The sequence below is a fragment of the Euleptes europaea genome, chromosome 11, assembly GCF_029931775.1.
Source record: "Euleptes europaea isolate rEulEur1 chromosome 11, rEulEur1.hap1, whole genome shotgun sequence".
NCBI lineage: Eukaryota > Metazoa > Chordata > Lepidosauria > Squamata > Sphaerodactylidae > Euleptes > Euleptes europaea.
Genome location: NC_079322.1, coordinates 15,973,788 through 15,992,182, shown reverse-complemented (window position 1 = coordinate 15,992,182; position 18,395 = coordinate 15,973,788). Strand labels below are relative to the sequence as shown.

At 45.8% G+C, this 18,395-nt stretch overlaps 1 protein-coding gene across 1 annotated transcript in view; it reads left to right on the top strand.

Moving 5' to 3' along the window:
• Positions 1 to 12,418: 12,418 nt before the first annotated feature.
• The window catches only part of CNTNAP2 (contactin associated protein 2), a 744,578-nt gene continuing 738,601 nt past the window's right edge, over positions 12,419 to 18,395 (top strand). Inside the window, exons 1-2 of the mRNA XM_056857035.1 lie at positions 12,419 to 12,433; positions 12,902 to 13,049. Coding sequence (XP_056713013.1) covers positions 12,419 to 12,433; positions 12,902 to 13,049 — 163 coding nt within the window. The remainder of the gene's footprint in view (positions 12,434 to 12,901; positions 13,050 to 18,395) is intronic.

Below are 18,395 nucleotides of genomic sequence, written 5' to 3'. Positions count from 1 at the left end.
AAGAAGGGAGGAAAGGGCTCCTAAGCAGAGCTGGCAGATAATCCTGCTTCCAGCAAAATCTGAAGTGTGTTTGGTTCCTGCCTGAGCAAAATATCGGAGGAATTTTGAGCGAGACCAAGAAGACTTTTGCGAAAAACGGTGAAATTTACCAGGGGGATGCACACATCTTTAGCCATAAAAAATATTAATTGGTCGGAACAAGGGTTCAGCCAAAACAACTTCCAGCCGTCCAGCAGCACTGGAAAATGCCTCCCTTTCCCAACACTTTTTGGGCGCTCTTTGTGAAAATGGCCACCTAGTTTACATAGTTACTTACTCTCCCTCAGCTTCTCTTGTCCTCAAGTGCATATCGACAAGAAGGGTTTTCCAGGACATGTTTCGACCCCTTCAAAATTGCTGTGACTGACCTGGAAATCAAATATTTGATTTCTGTCTCATCTGACTTGTGCTTCCTCCAGGGAGCTCAGGGCAGCATATCTGATTCTCCCGTTCTCCTCTTTATTCCACAACAATCCTGTGAGGTAAACTGGAGACCGACTGGCCCAATGTTTTCCACTTTTAAAATATTTGCTGATGTCATTCCTTTCTGGTCTCTATTTTTGACTATTGGTTTGGTAGGACGCCTTGAATTGCATCCGTGTGTTGTGAATGGTTTTTGAAACGCAAGTTATGTGTTATTTATACTCAGATTAGTGCAGCGTAGTATAGGCGGTGAAGCGGAGCGGAGTGGGTAGAGTTGTGGATTAGAAAAGAGGAGACCGTTACAAATCCCCAAGAAACCCTGAAGCCTACTACACTGATTTGATCTACAAAGACCCTCCCTAAGAACCACCTCACTGCAAATGTTCCCTGATTTTGTTAACACACCTAATGCAAACATGCAAAGAAAAACGGCGGGGGGGGGGGAGTTAATTTACACCAGATTTCCAAAGTATCTCCAAAACAACACCAAGTTATCCAATGAGAGATTCAGAGCAGCTCTCCAGGTAGGGTTGTCAGCTCCAGGTTGGGAAATAGCTGAAGATTTTTGGGACAGAGCTTGAGGAGCTTGAGGAGGGTAGGGTTTGGGGCGGGGGGGACTTCAATGTCATACAGTCCAATGGCCAAAGCGGCCATTTTCTCCATGTGAGCTGATCTCTATCAGCTGGAGATCATTTGTATAGCAGGAGAGCTCTAGTTAGTACCCAGAGGTTGGCAACCCTATCTCCGGGGTCTCTGGCAGAGGTCTTTCACATCACCTACTCCCTCATCCTTTTGACTCTTATACATGTGGTGTACGTCATTTATACTTATAATGCATCCGGTTGACTTCTTGATGTACAAATAATGTTGGAAAATGCATACCGTATGTGAGGAAATGGAGAGGAGCTGGAAATGGGTACAAAGCTGACCTCCTCTCAGCTTTCCTTGCATTGAACTTCAAACAATCCGAGCCCTGTTCTGGTTAATCATGAATACAGTGTGCGGATTGGAAGAGCTCAGACTTCTTGGAACGTCTCCTTTCCTCCTGTCCTCCTCCAACCTCACACTAGACTGATCTTTGTGGTCAATATTGTTGTCATAAGTGGGGCTTACTTTCATGCAAGTGTGCAGTTTGCCTCAGAGAAGACCTTCATTTAGGGGAGCCACATTATCCACCAGAAAGACAACCTCGATCTCAGACACACAAATGTGAACATTTGTTTTGAAAGGATCAATTATGAGCCGAAGATTTCTTGGAGAAGCATCAGCTCCTCTGATCAAATTTCGAATGAGTGTGGCAGAGTTTGATTTTGATCTACAACTGAACATAATTCAAAGTTATCTCTCGTTGAAACAGAAGGAATGATAAATTTGAAATCATCCCTAAAATAGAGTGAGGGGGGGGGATGACCCATGAGTCGCTGCTCCTGAATCTGCAACTCAGACAGGCTGGGTAAAGAGCTCAATTTGCCACAGCCGCAGAACAATGAGCCAAATAGCAGGATGCCGCTTTCTTTGTGACGGATTTGGGGAAGGGGGATGAATAGGGTTGCCAGCTTCAGGTTGGGACATACCTGGAGGATTTGAGGGCGGAGCCTGAAGAGGGTGAGGGTAGGAGAGGGGAGGGACTTCAATGCCATAGATTCCAATTGCCAAAGTGGCCATTTTCTCCAGCTGTACTGATCTCTGTCGGCTGGAGATCAGTTCTAATAGTGGGAGATCTCCAGCCACCACCTGGAGGTTAGAACAGTTACAAACAAGGTGCAATTTATATAAGCTACTGAGATGCCTATATACATACAATGTACAAACACAAGTAACCACACTATAACCAACGCACAGTATGTACAAAATAAACAATCAAAGGGAAAAAAGTCTTTCAAAGGTCTCAGCAGAGTACCAAGTAAGTAATGAGTTCAAGTTCAATATTCACATCATGCTGCATGATGTGAAGTACCTTTTGGACGTCTTATAGTAACCTGATTTATACTTACCCTGTGTGGGATATGAAAATGATTGTGTATGACTATACACTCTTTAGAAGCAATTCTCTGAAGGACTGAAGAAGGATTCTACATTATTGTGAATTTGAAACGGCCGTATCCTATTGAAGATTGTGGCTTCTCATTCATCTTGAATATTGAACTGTAACTCATTACTTACTTGGTACTCTGCTGAGACCTTTGAAAGACTTTTTGCCCTTTGATAGTATATTTTGTACATACTGGGTGTTGGTTATAGTGTGGTTACTTGTGTTTGTACATTGTATGTATATAGGCATCTCAGTAGCTTATATAAATTGCACCTTGTTTGTAACTGTTCTTCGCTCCTATACTATTTTCCTAACCTTTGGTATTAGTATAGAGGTGCCTGTTTCTCCCCCACCACCTGGAGGTTGGCAACCCTAGGGACGAAGCCATAACAGCGGGCCTGTCCCCCACCCCCTCCTCTTTTGGACCATCAGTGAGGGAGATGGCTCAAAGCTCAGAGCCGGGGTGGCCATCCCATTAATTCAGGGATGCATAAACAAGGGGAGGCCTGACTCTTCTGCATCCCATTTGGCTCAGTGTGATTCCCAAGTAAGCACGCGCAGGATTGTAACCTTAACATATCTTATAATATGTTGGACTGCTTCTCCAAGGAGTAGGGTTGCTAACCTCCATGTACTAGCTAAAGATCTCCTGCTCTTACAACTGATCTCCAACCGACAGAAATCTGTTCACCTGGAGGAAATGGCCACTTTGACAGTTGTGACTGTTCTAAATTGTAGGCCTGGTGGAATAGCTCTGTCTTACAGGCCCTGCAGAACTTTGTAAGTTCCCGCAGGGTCCTGATGTCACTAAGCAGAGCATTCCACCAGGCCGGATGCAGGGCCGAAAACTCCCTGGCTCTTGTTAGGACAGCCGCACACTCCTTGGGCCGGGGACCACCAGCAAAATATTATCAGTTGAACGTAACGTCCTTCGGGGAGTGTACTTACATTCCTGTATCTGGTCCTTCTTTCCTTCCTTGTGACCCTTTGCGTTTGTTAAATTGCATCATGCCGATACCTGCCCATCTCACTCATTCGAAAACCAGGTTGACATGCCACCGTTGAGCGTGTCTGCAATCCGTAGGGTTGCCAAGTGCCCGGTGGTGGCGGGTAAAATCCCGCCAATCCACTGAGCTTCCTTCCGACCAGCTGAGGGCCGGCGGGCACAGTGTGCACACGCGCACGCACAACGAGCCTACGTTGCTTCCTGGTTTACCCAGAAGTGACATGGACGCTCTAGCAACTTTGTGCGTGTGCACCGCACACTCCAAGAAACCTCTTGCCCATGGACCAACAGGACCTTGTAAGCCTAGCAATCCATCCTAAATTTGTGTCCCCCCTCTCCATGCCAAGTATCTTTTGAAGGTGGGGAAGAACACGGCAAGGTCAGGTTTTGCCAATTCAGAGCTTGATGCAAGTGCTGAGTGCAATTTCATGCTCGGCATCGTGCTTGTCAAAGGCCCCTCATTGTGAGTGACAGCCTGCCTTTGGCACACTCCTAGCATCCAGCAGCCCTCCGAGTGGCTGAATGGCTGTGAGCAAGCCGCACACTGCACAACCAATCTGCACATCCCATGGATCAAAATCCTGTGCATCAGCACTTGACAGCCACATAAAGCTTTACTAAGCAAGTTCATTACAACTTTTGCTGGGAGTCAGGAAACTTGGCCGCTTTCGACTTGACATTCAATAATCATATGAAATGTTGTATTATGAGTGAGCTGGCAGGATTCGATAGACCCTTCAACAGAATCAAATGTCATGGTTGAGACTCGGAGATGGAGACCCCTTATTTCAGACCTGTATTTTGTGAGAAACAGAAACACATGTCAGTCAAAAGAAAACCCTCAAACTTGAAAGAAACTTTTGAATCTCATCCAAAAGTTGTGGCAGTTGTACATGGGCGACTTGCTCAGACTTCGGGATTCTGCAAATGTCACTTTCAAGGTGTTTGACGGTTGAACTGACTGTGTTCAACTGTGACGAACAGAAGAATCTATAAACTGAGGGAGGTGACAAAAATTTAAAAATCCCGAAACATATAAAGGAGAAATCTCACAATGGTACATCACGAGGGGCCATGGCTCAATGGTAGAGCATCTGCTTGGCATGCAGAAGGTCCCAGGTTCAATCCCCAGCATCTCCAGTTAAAGGGATGAGGCAAGCAGGTGATGTGAAAGACCTCCACCTGAGACCCTGGAGAGCCGCTGTCGGTCTGAGAGGACAATAGTGACTTTGATGGACCAAGGGTCAGATTCAGTATAAGGCAGCTTCATGTGTTCATTAGATCACAGAGGCAGTTTTGGGGGTTGCCAAGCAACCCCAAGATGCTTTGGTAGGAGTGTGTGTGTGGGGGGTGAAGACTGCAGGAAGAGGCAGCTGGGGAAGGCAGACCCTGAGCTTTGGCAATTGGACTCTATGGCATTGAAGTCCCTCCCCTCCCCAAACCCCTCCCTCCTCAGGCTCCACCCCCAAAACCTCCCGCCGGTGGCAAAGAGGGACCTGGCAACCCTAACTCCCATTCTTCTCCTCTTCTTTTATTGATGTTTTTGCATCTGCATTGATCTGAGGGGGCCCTGCCTGCTTGCTGCTTCTCAATGAATGCTATATGGTACAGTGCGCCGGCGCTGGTTTTAAGAATTAGAAAATTGCTGTGGTATGTTTTATTGTTTTAAATGTCACAGTGGGTAGTCGTGTTAGTCTGTTTGCAGTAGTCAAGAAACAAGAAATCAACTTCCTAGACATCACAGTACGGATCCATGGGGGACACACAAGCACCACATTGTACCGGAAACCGACAGATCGGCAAACGTATCTACATGCGTCCAGCCACCACCCCAACCATATCAGACAATCCATTGTCTATAGCCAAGCCCTACGCTATAGTCGCATCTGCTCCAATCCTTCAGACAGAGATACACACTTGAGAGACCTACAGCAAACATTTTTGCAACTACAATATCCTGCAGATATGGTGCGAAAGATGATTGAGAAGGCCAGAATGATACCCAGGCACAACTTACTACAAGATAAGCCCAGAGAGAATGACAACAGAACACCTCTGGTTGTCACTTATAGCTCCCAACTAAAACCAGTCCAACGTATTATTAAGGACCTACAACCAATGCTGGATTGTGACACTTCCCTCGCTGAAGCACTGGGGGAGTGTCCCTTTCTTGCTTACAGACAGCCGGCTAACCTAAAACAACTTCTCACCCATGATGATAAACTACTTAACAAGAACATGGACTCTGGCACCAAGGCCTGCAACAAACCCAGGTGCCAACTTTGCCCTCATATAGATTCTAGGAACACCATCTCTGGACCCACCAATGTCAGCCATACTATCTCAGGTTCATATTCCTTCTCATCTTCTAATGTGATTTATGCCAGCAATGCCCTTCCACAATCTACATTGGACAAACAGGTCAGTCTCTTAGACAAAGATTAAATGGACATAAGTCTGACATCAGAAACCACAATATTCAAAAACCAGTGGGTGAACATTTCAACCTTCCAGGACATTCTGTTGCAGATTTAAGAGTAGCAGTTCTCTTACAAAGGAATTTTAAAGGGAGATTGGAAAGAGAAACTGCTGAATTACAGTTGATTTTCAAACTAAAGTCAATGCATTTACCTGGGCTGAATAAAGACCTTGCATTCATGGCCCATTACCAATGCTGATTTCTCCACACCCATCTCTCCCCTGGACATCACAGACTCTTCTGCATATCACACCTAATCCCATCAAGCCTGCTATTCACATTTACATACTGTTCCTCTACTTAAAGACCGATGGATTCACATTCTAGCTGTATCTGAAGAAGTGAGCTGTGGCTCACGAAAGCTCATACCCTACCAGAAAATATTTTTGTTAGTCTTTAAGGTGCTACTGGACTCTTGCCCTTTTTGACTGTTTTAAATGTGTCATTGGTGTATTTATACTGGAGGATGTGTTGATTCTATGGTTGTTACCTGCCCTGATCCTGGCTTTGGACGGGGAGGGCAGGCTATAAATTGAAATAATAAATAAACAAGTTGGGTAATAGTTCTCCACAAGCTAAGGAAATAACCATCTCTCCCCATATGTGCCTCTCTGATCCATGTGTTCTTGAAAAACCTTGTTTAGGACACCTTCTTTAAAGATGGAGCAGGGCTCTCTTTGGGGTGATACTAGCTGGGGTTGCCAACCTCCAGGTACTAGCTGGAGAGTAATATATTAATATATCAATTAATATATTAATATATAATAATTGGCCGCTTTGGCAATTAATATATTAATTAATATAAGCCAAATAAATGTAATCTGATGGCACCAGTTTAACCGTGAACACCGCTGAGAAACCCAGCCAGGCAGTCCGGTCCCCACATAATTAAGACTGAAGAGCTGGGTTTATAACCAGTATAACCTAGCCCTCTCCCTAATTAACCTATTATATATAGTTAGGACTGAGGGTGAGGATGCTGTGGTGGCTGGCCCTGCAGCAGTCAAAACCCTAGCAGACCCTGCTGTTCTTCAGTCCTCCAGCTCCCAGGGGCCATCAGGGGAAACACAGCCAACTGCTGGACCAGAAACCCAGATGGCTGATGAGCAGAAGCCAGGGCTGGAGACTGGGGCTACTAGCAAACCCACTAAAATGATCTGCCTATTTCCAGGCATCCCCTGGTCTCTCCTGAAACCTCAGGAGCAAACACTCAAGACTGGAAGCCTAGACGGCTCACGAGCAATGCCAGGGCCAGACACTCACTAAGATCTGCCTATTTCCAAGGACCCCGTGGTCTCTCCTGGAACCTCAGGAGCAGAAACTTCAGAACCTCAAAACCAGAAGCCCAGATGGCTCACAAGTAGGGTTGCTAACCTCCAGGTGGTGGCTGGAAATTTCCCACCATGACAACTGATCTCCAGCCAATAGAGATCAGTTCCCCTGGTAGAGTTGCTGATTGCACCTTGTTCTCCCCATTTAGTGGTGAAGTCATTTCTGAACCACTTATTAGCCGTCACATCTCAAAACCCTTATAACGCGATGTTTATCTTTCCACATTTTTAATGACATTTTCGGTATGGGTGCAAACTAACATGCAGCGTTTTTGGAACTGTGCTTGGAGAAAGGGTGTGTGTGGGGGGGCAATCTTGAAAGATGATTTAAAATGCTTGGACTGAAGATGACAAAGTTCAGCAGAAGGCACTAGGGGCGGTAACAGTAAAAATAAATCAGGAGATGGATGCCTTTGCCACACACCAAATGTAATTGTATCTGTTGTTCCCATGATAGTGTTCTAAATATTCACTAGTAACACCAGTATATTTATTGCCCTTTGCAGTATCCAACCCCTTTAAAAATAATAATCCAGCAGTATTGATTTGAGTTAAATTTTTAAAAACCTTTTTTTTTTTTAATGAGACATGTGTTAACTTTGGCAAAGACGAGGCTTGGTAAATGATTCCAAGTTTAGTTTTTGAAGCTAATTTTCGGGTACGCAAATGCACCGCTGTCAGAAACGGACATGTAGTGGATCCAGAACCTAATTTACAGGCCCTGTGAATTGATTCTTCCCCCCACCCACCCCACCTCACCTCAGCCTCGCAATGATGAATTTCAGCCTGGTGTTTGCTTTGTGCATTGAATGTGTGCTACTGTAAACCATTTGTCTAAATGAAGGCTGGAGTTCAAAGGATATTGTTGTGCTGAAGATGAAATGAAATGCGTTTTAATTATCAAGGAAATTGATGTTTATGTACATATTTTAGGAAATATGGCTGTGGTTGCCCTGAATTCTACCTAACTTGGAAGTAACAGTACATTCCTAAGGAGAGTTACTCCAGTCCAAGCCCACTGAAATGAATAGGCTTAGACTGGAGTAACTCTCCTCAGGAATGCACTGTAAGTCACATTGATTGAGAGTAGGTTTCCAACCTCCAGGTATTAGCTGGAGCTCTCCTGCTATTACAACTGATCTCCAGCCTATAGAGATCAGTTCACCTGGAGAAAATGGTTGCTTTGGCCACTGGACTCTATGGCATTTCCAATGGTCAAAGCAGCCATTTTCTCCAGGTGAACTGATCTCTATTGGCTGGAGATCAGATGTAATAGCGGGAGATCTCCAGCTAGTACCTGGAGGTTGGCAACCCTATTGGCAGAGCTGCCCCCCCCCAACCTACACTGTTGATGAACCACAGTTCCAGGGTTCTTGGACTGTGCACTGTGACCATTAACTCTAAATCTGTTTTAAATTTATAACATGGAATTATTTTGAGAACATTTCAGGGATGCGCCATCAAGCATCTAGGCCTGTCGTTGACATGCTGGCCCAGGTCCAATTAGTTCAAGCAAATTCTGCCACCAGTTATTAGATGCTAGGGCCTGCCACTTCTAATAAGTGCTGTGCAGCAAGGGGATGCACATCCTGGATAAATATTCCATTTTCAGCTCTCACTTTTCTGATACTCTGCCTCACTGTAGGAGGCTATAGTAAAACAGCAAAGGGATTTTCAAAGGCACACAGCAATGAAACTGTATAAAGCTGCCTCTCTCTTCTGCAGCAGGCAAGGCAGCGACAGAGCTGCTAAGTCAAAGCCAGTTGGGAGGTCAGCGCTGTGATGTCACCCCCCTAGGGTTGCCATCCTCCAGGTACCATCTGGAGATCACCTGCTATTACAACTGATCTCAAGCCGATAGATCAGTTCACCTGGAGAAAATGGCTGCTTTGGCAATTGGACTCTAGGGCATCAAAGTCCCTCCCCTACCCAAACCCCACCTTCCTCAGGCTCCACCCCAAAAACCTCCCACCAGTGGCGAAGAGGGACCTGGCAACCCTACACCCCCCCTCCATGGGTAACAATGGTAACACTGGAGACAAGTTGGATGGTTAGAGGCTCCATCGTGGTGTAGTGGTTAAGAATGGTGGTTTGGAACGGTGGAGTCTGATCTGGAGAACTGGATTTGATTCCCCACTCCTCCACAGGAGCGGCGGAGGCTAATCTGGTGAACTGGATTTGTTTCCCCACACGAAGCCAACTGGGTGACCATGGGCAAGTTACAGCTCTCTTACAGCTCTCTCAGCCCCACCTACCTCACAGGGTGTCTGTTGTGGAGAGGGGAAGGTGATTGTAAGCCGGTTTGAGTCTCCCTTAAGTGGTAGAGAAAGTTGGCATATAAAAACCAACTCTTCTTCTTCTTCTGCTTCTGCTTCTGCTTCTGCTGCTTCTGCTTCTTCCATGTTCAGATGCCACTACAATTGGACCCTTTGATCTAATCCAATTGAGATTGGGTGTGTGTGTGGGGGGGTCTTCCGTGGACAGGCAGGGCTAGGTTTCCTGCAATTTTGGCATCATTTGCTTGAAAAACAGCCAGCCATTCCAGCCCCCTGGAAAGATTCCCCATGTGGAATAATGTACCCAAAATGTCAGAATTCTGGAAGAAAAAACCCCCCAAATAACCTGGAATACCAGCGTGGTGTGGGGATTAATAGGGGTGGACTCTAATCTGGTGAACTGGGTTGGTTTTCCCACTCGTATACATGAAACCTGCTGGGTGACCTTGGGCTAGTCACAGTTCTCTCAGAACTCTCGCAGCCCCACCGTACCTCACAAGGTGTCTGTTGTGGGGATAGGAAGGGAAGGTGATTGTAAACCGGCTTGAGACTCCTTAAAGGTAGGGGAAAAATGGGGTATAAAAACTACTACTACTACTTCTTCTGCTGCTTCTTCTCCTTCCTTCCTTCCTTCCCAAACTCCAACACTGAAAAAAATGGATTTTTTTCAGGTACACACCCCTACCCCGCTGTTTATGAACTGGAACTTCTTTTATTTGGTGGTATAGAAGTGTGAAAGAGGTTTTATTTTAACAGTCAAATTAATTCTTGGTGGCAGATATATAAGGGTCACTGGAAACATGCTGGGGGTAAAGATTTTGAGCTGCCACAAAGGTTTAAGATATAGAAACTTAAGAAAAGAGCACCTCAATACTTTTCAGCCCCTGCGTAGGCTTCCCTCACCCACCTTCAATTTCTTGTCAGTTTTTTTATTTCTTGTATGGTATGATGCTTTCCAGGCATCCACTGATGTGTTTGTTATTTGAAGCTCCCTTTACAAAACTACCAGCATCTCATCCAGTTTGATGCTCATGGTGTCAGAGGGGAAACTCTCTTACCCAGCTTACGCATGTGTGTTTGGATTTCTGTTCCTAATATATAGCTGAAAAATACCTTATTGGTGTGTGTGTGGGGTGTGTGTGTGTGTTTCATTAATGTATTTAGCTGTCTGGATGTTATTTGAGGTTTTTTGGGATATCTTCAGGTTTGAACAGGTAGCTAAAAAGGCAAATATGGTTTTGGGCTGCATCAACAGAAGTGTAGTGCTCAGATCATGTAAAGTGCTGGTATCACTTTGCTCTGATTAGACCTCTCCTAGACCTTTTATGCAGGGATGTTTCCCCCGCCGTCCCCCTCGCCAACTGCTTTGGGGCTTCCTTTTGATCATGCATGCCTTTTCCACCCATCAGAGGTCACCTCGCTCCCCCCATGTGTTTTGCCCGCATTTGCCAGATTTTGGCTAAAACAGCATCTGGAAAACACAGTAGGATCACTGGGTGTAAGAGGGGGTAGTTGTTAATTTCCTCCATTGTGCAGGGGGTTCGACAGAATTGTCCCTGGTGGTTCCTTCCAACTCTATGATTCTATTCTGTGATTTGGGGCCAAAGGCTCCAGGACTGTTTCTCTTCTTGCTGTGTAGGGCTGGGAGGCTACGATAGGCATAAACCATGCCTACTGCCTTCTCCTGTGCATTTGGTGCCAGCAGTACTGCCAGTGCTTCAGTTGCTTCCTCAGAGATGTGTCCCTGGGTAACAATGCCAGAAACTGTCTTGATTTCACTCCTCCTAGGAGAATTAATGGGTCTGGTAGACTGCTGTTGGCATGCGTGCTGGGGATTTCCTACCCCAGGCTTTTAAAATGTATCATTGGAACTTAGTTACTGTGGTTGATAAAGATCCATTGAGTACTAAGAAAGAATGACCTGGGGGCCGTAATAAAGACTGACAATGAACAATGACAATACTAAAACAGTATGTTGCTCAGAAAGTGGCTGTGAGTTGTCCTGTGAAAAACTTGAGAAAACTGTCACGTGGACACATTTTGACAATGAGCTGGACTCCGGGTTGTTTTCCTCAAAAGCCATTTGTTGCCTTTGTTACAATAAGGGAGAGAAATGGAAACATTCGTCTAAAGCAGTGGTTCCCAACCATTTTTTGACCAGGGACCACTAGGACTTTTTTGTTCGGTGCAGGGACCCCAAGGTTCAAAATAAAAATTCTGATAATTTGAAAATAAACTTTAATCATAACTGTTAGTTAAACATTAAACTTAGAATAATATTTGAATATATATATTTTATAATAGAGAACTTTTAATTGAAAATATTAATTTATTATGGGTTTATAACTTTGTTTCGCGGACCTTAATTTAGTTCTCGCGGACCCCTGGGGGTCCACTGACCCCAGGTTGGGAACCAGTGCTCTAAAGAGTTTATTAGAATATGCTGAAGAAAAATAACCAGTTAAATATACAATAATTATGTATCCATTACCTGCTGGCTATGAAGGAAGATGCTGTCCCAAGTGTTACTAGGTTGCAAGGTTGAATAAACAAGGAGATATTGTTTTCATGGAGTTTCGTGCAGTGAATCTTCAGTCCAAAAGGTGCCTAAAAGAAAAGCCAGAAACTGTCTTGATTTTACTCCTCCTACGAGAATTAATGGGCTGGACAACCACTGTGTTCTTCTCTGGATTCCAGTATCTCACTAACAATTGTGGCTTGGATCCAGACTAAATAGGGGGACAATGAAGAATGACACTAGGGAGGTTTGCAGGTTTAGTCTGGATCTAATCCATAGTATTTGAATGGAAGGAGAGTAATTCTCATAGCGCTATGGTGAAGATTAGGGTACTAATCCTCCAGGTACTAGCTGGAGGTCTCCTGCTATTACAATTGATCTCCGGCCGATAGAGTTCACCTGGAGAAAATGGGCACTTCGGCAATTGGACTCTATGGCATTGAAGTCCCTCCCTTCCCCAAAACTCCTCAGTCTCCATCCCCAATCCTACTGCTGGTGGCGAAGAGGGACCTGACAGCCCTAGAGTACTCCATCATGTGGAGGTCCAATTTGTGCATTTCCTTTCCTGTGAAAAACTTCACACAGACGTTTTTTCTTCCTAGTGGATGGGAGAAGTGTATGGCATTCCTGTCCTGTCCTGTGAATGTAGGCAGATGCCCTGGTTCTTGCATTCAGACAGGTGCCTGAATGCACGAACCAGGGCATCTGCCTACATTCCCACACAAACATGCCGCAGTGTTCTACAGCTTATTACTGACAATAATACTAAAAAGGATGTTTATTTTCTTTTGCTCTAGGCATTTCCGGGAAATATAAATTCTGATGGTGTGGTGCGACATGATTTACAGCATCCAGTGGTGGCACGCTATGTACGGATACTTCCTCTAGACTGGAGTGGAGAGGGTCAGATTGGGCTAAGGATCGAGGTCTATGGCTGTCCATATTGTAAGTCCTTTGTACATCCACTCTGTTCTTCCATTTCTGTTTTCTCAAAGGTCTTTTTACCTTATGGCAGATTGTCCTATGGTGATGAAAACAAATATGTTCCAATGCATCAATTTCCTTCTGATCATGAAAAAAAAAAGTTGTTATCTGTATGATGTATGAAAAATATATATAATACAAGTTGAGATCCAAGAAGACTTATGGAGGAGACAAAGAGCGATAACGCATGGCTATTTTGTCATGTGATTCTCCCATGAATGTAGCAAATCTCTGTTGTCTCCCTCCTACAGGACCAGCCCACTTCCGTCACAAAACTTTACCTGGTTTTCCAATCCCAGTTTTGTCCCGACTTAAAATAGAGAATCGCTGAAATTGCGAGTAGTTGCTGGTGCATTTCAGTGCGCAGGTTGACTCCCCTTCCTTCCTTATGGTGCCCCTTCTTCGCTGCCCCCCTGGCAGGCTCTCCACCACCCCCAGGAACCATTCCAAGCCGGGGGAAGGTGAGGTGGAGGAGCACATGGAGCCTTTGCCACCTCTCGAGCCCCCCCACCCCAGACATCCAGCCAAGGCACAGGGAGACCTGGCCATACACTCCGTGGCACCATGCGTCTATATTTTGAACGAGGGATTGAAAGGCATGAGACATAACAGGGACAAACCAATTACATTCTAGCCATTTGTTAATGGCCAAAATCCCATTCCCCCTACTGGCCCTCTTCACTGATTCCATTTCCCCCATACCCCACTGACACTGACACTTTTTTTTTTGTTCCTCCACCTTTGGCTCTATCCTTTTCTTCACTAGCTTTGGTTCCACCCCCTTCTTTTTCTTCGTTGTGCTAGTGGCTAGCACCACTGTCTCAGTGTTTCTGTTTTGGGGAAGTGTTTGGTTGTGTGTGCATCACTTTTAAGGTATGGGAGGAATTACTCCCCACATACTTTTTAGAACAATTAGACTTGATCTGCAAATCCGAGGATATCTCCTGGGTTTGCAGAACCCTAAATTGTAGCCATGGTTGGCTGTTCTGTGTAGTTTTTATGATCCTCCAAGGGGTCAGCCCTGGAAATTAGAACTGAGGATAATGTAGCATAGTAGCTGAGCTGTGAACCAGGTAATTCCTGGTTCAAATCAAGGCTCTTCCATGAACTCACAGTGGCCTTTGGTAGCTGTTATCTCTGACCCCGTTAATCTGCATTGTGGGAATAATTATACTAATTTGTTGCAAGGGTTACAGAGAGGATACACATAAGAAGCAGTTTGAACACTCAATATATGCTACAGTTAGATTTCCAGTATTACACTTCTAGCTCTAAATTTCTAGGTACAATTTTTGTTAACAGTGGTGTCATGATAATCTTCGCTATTGTCAGTCATTCTATTCATTCTGTGTGATTGCTGCTATCAAGAAAAGTATCATACCGTTCTGAACAAACTGGTGTGGGAACGAAGCTTTTGCAGAATGTAAGGAAAACGTATTTAAAAAGCCTAAGGGGAGTAAATAGAAAGGGTAATGGAATTCACGGGTTTATACTCATGTCTGTCATATCAACACTCTATAGGTTTCCTTAATATTTCATATTATTTCTGGAAATGACTCAGTCCATCCTGCCATCCATACCACTTCCAGAATTCCAAGCTTCAGTATAAGCTGTGCAATGAATCATCTGCCACATTATACCTTTGTCTGCTGAGAGGGGCTGGACAACTTAAAACAGGGGTGGGGAACCTTTTTCCTGCCAAGGGCCATTTGCTCATTTATAACATCCTTCGGGGGCCATACCAGGTGTAGATCTCCCGGCGTGGGGTGGGGGAGAGGCTAGGGTTGCCAGGTCTCCAGCCACCACCTGGAGGTTGGCAACCACACAGAGAAGGCCTGGAGGGCACCCCTGCTCCCCCCTTCCAGGCGGGAGGGCAGCCAGCGGTGGGCCCCGAGCAAACGAGGCGCCAGGAGGGGCGCAGCCCATAGCCGATCCTCAGGGAAGGAAGGGAGGAAGGAAGGAAAACAGAGAAATGGAGGGGGAGAAAAGGATGAAAGGAGACAGACAAAGAAAGAGATGAGGGAGAGAGGGGGAGAAAGGAGAAAGAGTGACGGAAAAAGAGGAAGAGAGAAAAGCCTTCCCCCCACACTCACACCCGCACACGATGGCCTCACCCAACTGGGCCCCAGGCTCCCCGCCTCCCCCAACACACACACACACAGCAGCACACGCAGCCTCGTGCAACCGGGCCCCAGCCTCCACCCCCTCCCACCCCCACCCTGAGTCCACAAAAGGCCCTCCAAGCCCAATCGGCTCCCATGCACATGTTCCGCCACCGGGAGCCACAGGCCTCTCCCCACCCTGCCGCTTGACAGGCGGCGAGAGGGGCTTACAGTGTGCCGCAGCATTCCTGCATGCCGCGACTGTAGGGGGGCAGCCTTGGGGGAAGCGTCCCTCGCCCTCCTCTCGCCAACCATCAGTCGACAAGAGGAGGTCCAAAGGGTGCCGCTGCCCCAGGAACACCCTCGGGGAGGGCCGCGCTGTGCTGCCCCTCCACGGCTGGGCCCTGGAGCTCCTGAGGGCCACTGAAAATGTCTTCGGGGGCCGCATACGGCCCCTGGGCCTGACGTTCCCCATCCCTGGCTTAAAAGGTCAAGGTAAAGGTCCCCTATGCAAGCACCAGGTCATTCCTGACCCATGGGGTGGCATCACATCCAGTGCCTTCCCCAGTCATCTTCCCTTTACAAGCTGGGTACTCATTTGACCGACCTCGGAAGGATGGAAGGCTGAGTCAACCTTGAGCCGGCTACCTGAAACTGACTTCCGTCGGGATCGAACTCAGGTTGTGAGCAGAGCTTTTGACTGCAGTACTGCAGCTTAACACTCTGTGCCAAGGGGCTCTTTAGACAACTTAAGAACGCAAGAAAAGCCATGCTGGATCAGACCAAGGCCCATCAAGTCCAGCGGTCTGTTCACACAGTGGCCAACCAGGTGCCTCTAGGAGGCCTACAAACAAGATGACTGCAGCAGCATCCTGCCTAATATGCTAGACATGCTCCTCTAATACTAGAGAGAATAGGTATACATTATGACTAGTATTCATTTTGACTAGTAGCCATGGATAGCCCTACTATCCTCCCTGGTGATTTTGCAACCTGTATTTCGTTAATTGCATTTAAAAAGATATATGTTAGAAACCTTAAACAAAGAATACTTTTAGATAGAAAGTACTACTTGATAGTTGTTTGCTTGGACACTTTAGTACCTTCATTCCCCTTTAGGATAATTGTTTAGTACCTGGAGGTTGGCAACTCTAGCTCAAGTCATAGAGGGGATATGACTAAGCAAGATTTTCAGGAGGTTGAATGGCCTCAGGGAAGAAGAAAGGGAAGAGGATCTGGATGTACAGAGCACAGATGATCAGGGAGATTATTTTTCAAGGGCCTTGGCCAATCATGTAGGATTTTCCAAGCAGGGAGAGCTTCAAAGGTTGAGCTACAAACGATACACTATAACAAATTAATTACATTTATTGCAAGGCGTACACTATACAATTGCTAAAAACACAGGCCTGGAATACAGGCTACATATAAAAATATCAGTTATAAAATTCTTATACACGGTTGATATAAAATCAATGTAAATGACCAATGTGAGACCAGATGCGTGTCGGTCTGAATAGGCCTTCCTCAGTGATCATAAACACAGAAAGTTAAAAAACACATCCAGAAATAAACCCTATGAGATATTTTTATCTAATATTTTGTGTGGCGATGTAAACTCTTAACCCAAATCGTGGGTCTTACCTCATTAGGGTTGCCAGGTCCCTCTTTGCCATCAGAGGGGAGTTTTTTTGGGCGGAGCCTGAGGAGGGCGGAGTTTGGGGAGGGGAGCGACTCCAATGCCATAGAGTCCAATTGCTAAAGCAGCCATTTTCTCCAGGGGAACTGATCTCTATCGACTGGAGATCAGTTGTAACAGCAGGAGATCTCCAGCTAGTACCTGGAGATCGGCAACCCTATGCTTCATGGGCAGTTGCTCATACAATCTGATAATGGAATTAACAATGCTTCCGGATGTGTGTACGTCAACCTGTGATGAATCTAAATGGCCAATTATTTTGTTGTATAGTTTGTAGCTCAGCCTTTGAAGATCTCTCTACATATTTGGTTGAGTGTCCCCCCCCCCCCGCTTTTTTGTTGTTGTTGTTCTGTTGGTTTTCCCAAGCAGGCCAAATGTCTGAATGATGGGCTGTGACTATAAGCCAATAGCGTGGACTCCACCCATGCTCCCTTCTAACATCAGTGTCTAGAAAGTGACCTTAAGGCAATTGTAGTCACTGCAGGGGAAACAAAGAACTGCTTTTTCTTATTAATAAATCGTAGGTTCTCCTTCAAGTTTTTTTTAAAGAGCAGAGCTCCATAAAATTATAGCAGCATCCAGTACTGTGTCGTAACATTTTCTTCCCTGAGATCTTTCTAGCACTTTAGTTACTGTAAATAATATTCTGTCTCTTGAGTAAGCCACGTTTGCAAAGAAGGGAAAGAGGTTCTGAAACACGTGGCCTTTAAATCTAGTGGCTGGGAAATGAAGCTACGCAGGTGTCCTTTCATTCTCCTGGGGCAGGTAGAGGTGGGGTGCTTACCTTTCAGGAATCGCCACCACATCTGTTCTGCGTAGCCTTTCAAGCTGTTGGCTTGAGTGAATGCCCACGACGGCGCCAGTCGGCATTCTGCTGCCTTCTCGCTTTTGAAGCGGTGACCGATCAGTTTGTCCACAGTGACTGGATCGCCTGGGAAATCAGGCGTTGCTCTTTCTGGAATGGAAAAGTTCACCGGATGTACGGGTTGAGGGGCCGGCTTTCCATGCTGCTGGTGTCAGGCTGAAGGGTCTCTTCTGCGTGAGATTCTCTGCATGTCTGGAATAAAATATGAATCACAACGATGGCAGTTTATTTTTAGGCTTAATGCAAAATTGATCTGTTACTTGTCACTAGCATTTTCTCTGTGCTTCAGCAGCCAGTGTAAGGTGGGATGACAGGAGGTAGCTTAAGGAACAGTTTGGGATTTGGTATGATTGAAATGTTCCCTTCGGGCTCTGAGCACCAGTGATTTCCTGGAGAGGCACACTGAAGAGAGAATAATAAGCCAGGGTACCACTGCATGACTAGGGTTGCCTGCTCTGGGTTGAGAAATACCTGGAGATTTTGGGAGTGGAGCCTGAGGAGGGTGGGGTTTGGAGGGGGAGGGACTTCAATGCCATAGAGTCCAATTGCCAAAGCAATAGAATTCACTGAATAATCTGAATAATCAGGGGCATTCATGCATTAGGATTGCCAACCTCAAGGCATTAGCTGTTACAACGGCT